General features: G+C 42.6%; 1 protein-coding gene across 1 annotated transcript in view; it reads left to right on the top strand.

Annotated features, from left to right (window-relative positions):
- Positions 1 to 2,920: 2,920 nt before the first annotated feature.
- Positions 2,921 to 6,922, top strand: part of LOC123129290 (phosphatidylinositol-3-phosphatase myotubularin-2-like) — an 18,164-nt gene continuing 14,162 nt past the window's right edge. The window contains exons 1-7 of the mRNA XM_044549516.1: positions 2,921 to 3,189; positions 3,268 to 3,341; positions 3,460 to 3,517; positions 3,606 to 3,671; positions 3,926 to 4,016; positions 4,125 to 4,256; positions 4,639 to 4,799. Of these exons, the coding sequence (XP_044405451.1) occupies positions 3,287 to 3,341; positions 3,460 to 3,517; positions 3,606 to 3,671; positions 3,926 to 4,016; positions 4,125 to 4,256; positions 4,639 to 4,799 (563 nt within the window). The 5' untranslated portion in view covers positions 2,921 to 3,189; positions 3,268 to 3,286. The remainder of the gene's footprint in view (positions 3,190 to 3,267; positions 3,342 to 3,459; positions 3,518 to 3,605; positions 3,672 to 3,925; positions 4,017 to 4,124; positions 4,257 to 4,638; positions 4,800 to 6,922) is intronic.

Raw genomic sequence — 6,922 nt, 5'->3', positions numbered from 1 at the left:
AATTTCACATTGGATTTGGCGTGGGGACCACCTGCCATGTAGAAGAGGAGGTAGCGATGGAGGAGCAACAGGAGGAGGCCGGTAGCTCAAGGTGATAGGCTGCGTTGTTTTATCTTGGTACGTACTGATGCGATATAACCCATAGTAGCTAGGCCCCAGCTAGCCCGTTGCTGCACTGCGATGAAGAGCAACCAAACTTACTCACTGACATTGAAGTGAAGCTTGTGGTGATGACCATCGCAGTGCACCTTGGTGTACTCCTGAGCTTGCAGTAGACGGGTCCGCGCATCAGCTAGGAAGAGGTCACAATCTTGAAGCTCAGGATCAATGACTAAAGTTTGTGCTTCACTCGGTCTGTAGTGGCGAACAGCAGTAGGATCCCGACCATACACTACTCGTAACGATGATTTCTTTAGCGTGGAATGGAAGGATGAATCGTAGCAAAATTCACCCCAGGGGACCCAGCGCACCCATTAGCGTCGACGATCTGTGGTCATGCAGCAGAGGTGCATGGCAATTCGTCTTGTTGATTGCCTCAGTCTGGGGTGAAAGAAGTGCTCATCCAAAGAGAGCTACTACACATGGCAGATAGATCAATCTAGAAGTTGGAGGTGAAAACGGGATTGCGTTCGAAGACATTAAATTCTGGAATGGTGTGGAGACGCACAATGTCATCAGAGAAGGTGTGTGTGTGCCATGCATGGTGCTATGTATGGTTGCGCTAGTGGAATGAAGTAAGCTTGCCTGCAGAAGCAGTCCACTACCGTCAAGATGGCAGATTTGCTCGAGGTTGACCATGCTTGCACTCTTTGTGGCAATACCATAGGTTAGCCAAGTCTGTGAGGTGCTAGGATGCCAACCACATTTTTTTTATTTGCCAATGTGCAATGACTTGCAAATAAATACTAGCACTGATTAAGCTACAACAGTAGGTCACCCTTGCCATGGTTGGTTAGAACTCCAGCTTGTGAAAATGCGGAGGCCTTCTACCGACGTGGTCATCAGTGGGGTGGGCACCCCACCCCTTGGGCAACATTGGCCGTAGCGGCATGATCTCTTGTGTGTCCAACCAGGTCATGAGCAGCGTGGTGGATGTCGCGAGGAGGTGTCCACCTAGTGATCTTGGTGGCGTCAATGGCGACAGTCACGGGTGCGAGCCTGTGTTGAGACCCCCTTGTTCATAGGATTGCAACAAGATAGTCTCTATATTATTTACAGTAAACAAATCCAAAATAGGAAGAGAAAAATCAAGAAGCCTCATATGACCAACATAATGGAAAGGAAGAAAGGCAGATGAGCCAGCTCGAGCAAAAATCCAAATCCTCCCTGATGTTGTAGTAAAAGTCTGGTCTGCATCAGGATTCAGGAGTAAGAGCTAACTTCCTAGTAACTCCTGAGCTTCTGAATTTACTGCATAGGAGTTAACAGGTTCCTGTAACCACACAGGTTGGGGGCTTGATACCTCTTGTATAGCAAAAGCATGCCAATTCTTGAAAGTGCATCTGCTACCTTATTGTCTACCCCCTTTTCGAACTGTAACTTGAACTGCAGCCCAATTAACATAATCATGGCTTTTCTCTGCAAGTCTGAAGTAAGAATTTGATCTTCCAAATTGCACAAACTGTCCTCTAGAAACATATGGCCTCCATCCACCCACTGTTTATGAAGTGCGCAATATCTCACTGATCGAGCGCACTTACACTGAAGATGAGGGCTAAGCAATCCAACGAAGCTGGGATGTCACAATGCATTGGTAGGGGAGTGTTTCGCCTTAGAGGGAAGTTAACTGCGGAAGCGAGGGTTCGACTACTGGCGGTAGTGTCAGCACCAAGAGGGGCAATGGCAAGATGTTGCTGCTTCTGTTCGTGAAGATAAACGATGGTCATCGTACTGCCCTGCATGAAGGACAACCCCATCTGGTGCAGCTGAATTGGGCACACCTTTCACATTGATATTAGTGATTCCAACTACTTCTGATTATATATATTAATGTGGTGGATTAAAGAGGAATGTAAATTAGTACATGTAAAAATTGGTTCATGACCATCTTAAATTATTCATTGCACTGATTTTGTCACATGATTTAAAGCCACACTCTTTTCTCCAGGAACAGGATGTACGGTCTTTTGAAATAATCGGTACGCATTTAATGTTTGGAGTTCTCTTTGAATACAAATATATGTCTACTTTAATGGTTTTTCAGTTCAGGTTACGATATGAGAATGCTGGTGTTTGATTTGAAATCTGAACAAAAGCAAGAGGTACTTGTATGCAAGGCAACATTGCATTTTGTTTTCTCATGTGTCCGCACTACCTTATATCATATAGCTAGTTATTTGATCCCAATTCAACTTTTACTTTACTTGCTAGGTCAGCATTGATATATGGCATCTAAAATATGCTAACATTGTATCAAAAATACATTCTAGAGTACATGAGACTTTGGTAGAAATCTTTACATTAACTTTATAATTTGTTTTAAAACCTTTGGTGTGTGATAACTAAAAACATGGCATCAAGGTCCCTGCCACGTAATCTAAAATCATCTGTGTTCATGATTATCTACACCAGTTTTTCTTCCCTTGGTGTCCATCTTCCATTCCCCAAAAAACCGTGTGCTGGGTGCAGCTAGGTCATGAAAACCTTGATTTGCTTTTCAACCTAGTATTTGTTGTGTGAATTCATATCCAAAAGCAAGGTTTATCAGCAGGCATAGTTTATCATTAAAGGTTCTCTAAGAGTTTGGAATAGGTGAAATCATGTGCTGAAACCACAGGATTGGCTTTCTTCTACTATCTGCTTACTCCATTTGCCTAAAATGAATTCTTTCTAGACATATTGTAATTTTGTACTTGCAATAAAATTTACTCATGAGATAATTATGCTGTTTTGTTTGGCAGCTGAGTAAGATGGTGGAATATTTGACAAGATGCGCCAAACCTTCACGTTTGGTTGATCTTTTTGCATTTGCACTTAATTCCACTCCACCAGCCGTTGCTAATCGAACCAGTCCCAGTATGCGGCTGTGAAAGAATATCAACGCATTTTTTGTAAATGGTTTCCTCCGGGCACCGGTTTCGAAATTCAAAAGAGTTTAGAGGATAAATGGTGGAGGGTAACTGAAGTCAATTCTGATTATTCCTTATGTTCAACCTATCCATCTCACCTGATAGTCCCACGCACCATAAGGTACTTGCAATATCATGTAATATTTTTATGTTTAGACATATGTTCGACTAATCTTACCATTTTTCTATCACCCATCAGTGATGAAGAGCTACAAGAAATGTCTACCAGCCGAGCTCTTAGTCGCTTCCCTGTTATTTCCTGGTGTGATTTTGGTGCGTGTGCTCTCGTTTTATTTTGTTGTCACCAAATTTTTATGTTGCAATTGCTAGAAATACTATTCAGAGATTCTTTCATTTAGTTATAACCAGCATGAACTTGTTCATATAACAGCATCTGGAGCCGTCCTGGCAAGGTCTTCTCAGCACATGGGAATCAAGAATCTTAAGAAGTGAGCCGTTATCCATCTAAATTGATTTGGTACATACGCTGACTTCGGAATGCGGTTGATCTGATTGTAAGTTTTCTTGCATCAGTAGGTATGAGGATGAAAAACTTGTATCTGCCCTTTGCACTCCAGGAATTCATCGCACAGACCTTATAAGGTATTCTGGATATGCTTTTCATTCTTTTTGGTTGGGCATGATGATTATTGGATTGCTGTGGTATATTTGATGTTTCTATTTTTGTTTTAAAAAATGGGGAATCAACACAGGAAATTGAACAAATGCTAACCTAGTTACCATTACCTTCTATGCCACCCACTTCTTTTTTACATTTTTTTACTATTCTGATATTTATATCATAAACAGTTCCAGTAATATTCGGGTCACAGTTATTTTGATTACATTGTAAACAGGAAACTATACATAGTTGATGCCCGGCTAGGGGTCAGCGATTTAGGAAATGGTAGGGGATCAGAGTCAGTTTGTTCCTATCCGAAATCTGAGGTAAATAGTATATGTATGAATTGGCTAGTGCTTGTTGTCTAGTGCATATGTTCCATATTATTTCTTCGTCCTTTATTTCATCTTGTTATTTTATTGGCGCCTGACCAGGTTGTCTATCTTGGAATTGAAGATATATATGAAATGAGAGCTAGTTTTTCATCTCTCTGGAAGTATGTTGATACTTATGGATCAATTTCATCAAATAGACCCCCTTCAGCTGGATCTGTCATTGGAGACCTGGTAAGTCTATGGTTTCCTTAAAAGTTGAGAGCTACATCTCTTTTTAGGTCTGTTAGATAGATACCTCATTACCCAGCATGCACTATTTTCATGTGTAAATTTTGTAATGATATGTGGTTCCACACAGAACAAGACTGTAACTTCCCATATTTGCATGTATTTTCTATAATGCAGCCAATGAAAAGCTTCTGCTGTGAAAATTATTTACAGATTTTAGTTATAGGGCCATGTGGTCGTTTGAAGAAACTCCTAGTGATTCAGGATTCTAGTTTAAGCTTAGTGGCTAGTAGAAGTATTTGACTTCATCATATTGAAATGTATACAAATGGTCAAGAATCATTGTATAGAAAAGGAGATTGACAATTTATTGTTATTTTGATAGGTAAATCATGGCTTAGCCTGGGGCGGCGGAATTATAAATAGCATGACAATTTTTTCTATTCGGGAGGAATGGCTAAATCATATTCATATTATCCTCATTGGTGGTTCATGGATTGCTGAAAAAATTGCCCATGAATCAGCTTCAGTTCTAGTGCATTGCAGGTCTTTTTTGACAATTTACATATCTCATTATCTGCAATATTTGTTAACTGAATCAATTCATGTAATGTGGTAAATGGTGAACATGAGTGATGATGTTTTCTGTATTTGCATGTATCAACATTGAATTTGTTGCTGGTTCAGATTGATTTATGTCATGAAAACAAGGGTGTATGTTGCACACAAAAACATGAAATTTGTTCGGACATGAATGTCGTTGTTTTCTTACATTTGGGGTTATTTGTCATCAGTATTACTCTTATTAGGTAGTGGTGCCAACTTATTTGGTAGTCTTGTATAGCATGTATTTTAGGTACTTTATATGCACCAAATAAAATGCGTTGACACGAATTCCTTATCTTTTTGCAACTTGTTTCGATGTTCGATGCATTGGTGGTGTCTTGTATTCAATTTAACAAAGCCACATAGGTTGTCACTTGCACTTGTTGTTATTGCCCTATTGCAACTGTGCTGGCTACTACTCAACTAATTCACATCTACATTTCTGAGAAACTGGTTATGGAAAAATAAGTCTAACCTAGGCTGCTATAGTTCCAGCCAGAAACTGTGCAAACCATGGTGGTCTACTTAAGTGTAAAAATGTGACACTCCAAAATTTTTATTTGGTTTTCAGCAAAAACTTTGTGGTTTTTGAAAAGAGGCCATTTAAAATTTTTCCAGAAAACCTTCCTCTTAAAAACTTCCTTTTCTTTGGCAAGGTTTTTTATTTTTATTCAAGCTATGGTGTTTGAGCTTTTGAAACTTCTTCTCTGTTGGTTCCCTCTCAAATTTATTTTGGGAGTTTAATCTTTTTCTTTTAAAAAGAAACTCTATGAAAACTTGGGATTTTCATATCTTGAAAACCACCCATGACTTTGTATTTTGCCCATGTGGTAAAACCCCTCCAAAACCTCCCCTCCTCCTTGTAATCAACCTAAGTTCTCTGTCCCAACTAATCCAAGCAAGTTTTGGATTTTATCCTAATTTTCTTTTCACTCAAATCATTTCTGAAAATTATTTGGAGCCTGAGAGTTTTTCAAAGCAAGTACCCTTTTGCATTTGAGTTTTGACCTCAAACCAACTCTCCTGGAAAGTCCTTTGTACCCACAACCCAGAACCATCTTGATCCACTCCTTCTCTTTTCAATTTTTTCAAAATTCAGTCTCTGCAAGTTTGGACCAGATTTGCCAAATTTGGTGAAATTCATATCTACACTTCTCCAAAAATTCCACCAAAATTCAGGCAGCCTACTGGAGCAATGAGTAGCCACTCCACCAAAAATCAACTCAAGAAAAAATCCCCAGAGGCCAAAAACATTCTGTCGAACACCTGAGCTGCACTGTTCCTTTGCAAATTCAGAAAATTCAGACTTCAGTGTCGTTTTTCGTCCGTCAGCTTCACTCACGCGTTGACAGTGCGCTTGGCCGTTGCACGCGGCTTCTTCTCCCTGGCCAGCACCCCCGCACGCGCGCTTGGCGTCTTCCCGGCGTCGGTGGCGCCCCTGGCCGCCCGCGCCGGCGTGTCTTGCGGCGGCCGAACCCCCGTAACAGCCGACAGGGGACGGAACGGCGGCTCAACGCCGTTCGGCGCCGCCCAACGCCCCTTTGCTCTCCGCGTGGCCTCATGCATGCCAGCGCACGCCCGTGGTACCGTCACCGTGGCCTGTCAAGCACGGGACGTGCTCACTGCCGCCGACGGGCCCGCGCCGCCCCGTTCTATCGAATTCGCTCATAGCACCAAATCCCAGCTCGATTAGCACCTAAACGGAACCGTGGACCTCCACGATGACGCCCAACGTCCTAATTACCCCCGACCAAGCCCTGCGCCGCCATAACCTTCACCGGAGACCCCCGTTCACGGCCACCCCCTCGGGCCGCCTATAAAAAGGGCCCCCGAGCTCACCCTCGAGCACGCACCACCTCTACACCTCACCAAAGCTCTGCCAAGCCACCCGGAGGACCTCGAGGAGGTCTCCTCCCCCAACTCCGGCCGCCCCGATCCGCCTCGGCCTCCACCACGATTCGCTCCGGTGAGGCCGTCTCCGGCGCCCAAACCCCGTCAGTTACTCCCTCTAGCACCCAGTAAGCTAACGCCAGCATCAATTTGTCCTTCGCAGCTCTCTCCGA

The sequence above is a fragment of the Triticum aestivum genome, chromosome 6A, assembly GCF_018294505.1.
Source record: "Triticum aestivum cultivar Chinese Spring chromosome 6A, IWGSC CS RefSeq v2.1, whole genome shotgun sequence".
Lineage (NCBI taxonomy): Eukaryota > Viridiplantae > Streptophyta > Magnoliopsida > Poales > Poaceae > Triticum > Triticum aestivum.
This window is presented reverse-complemented; position numbering and strand designations above follow the sequence as displayed.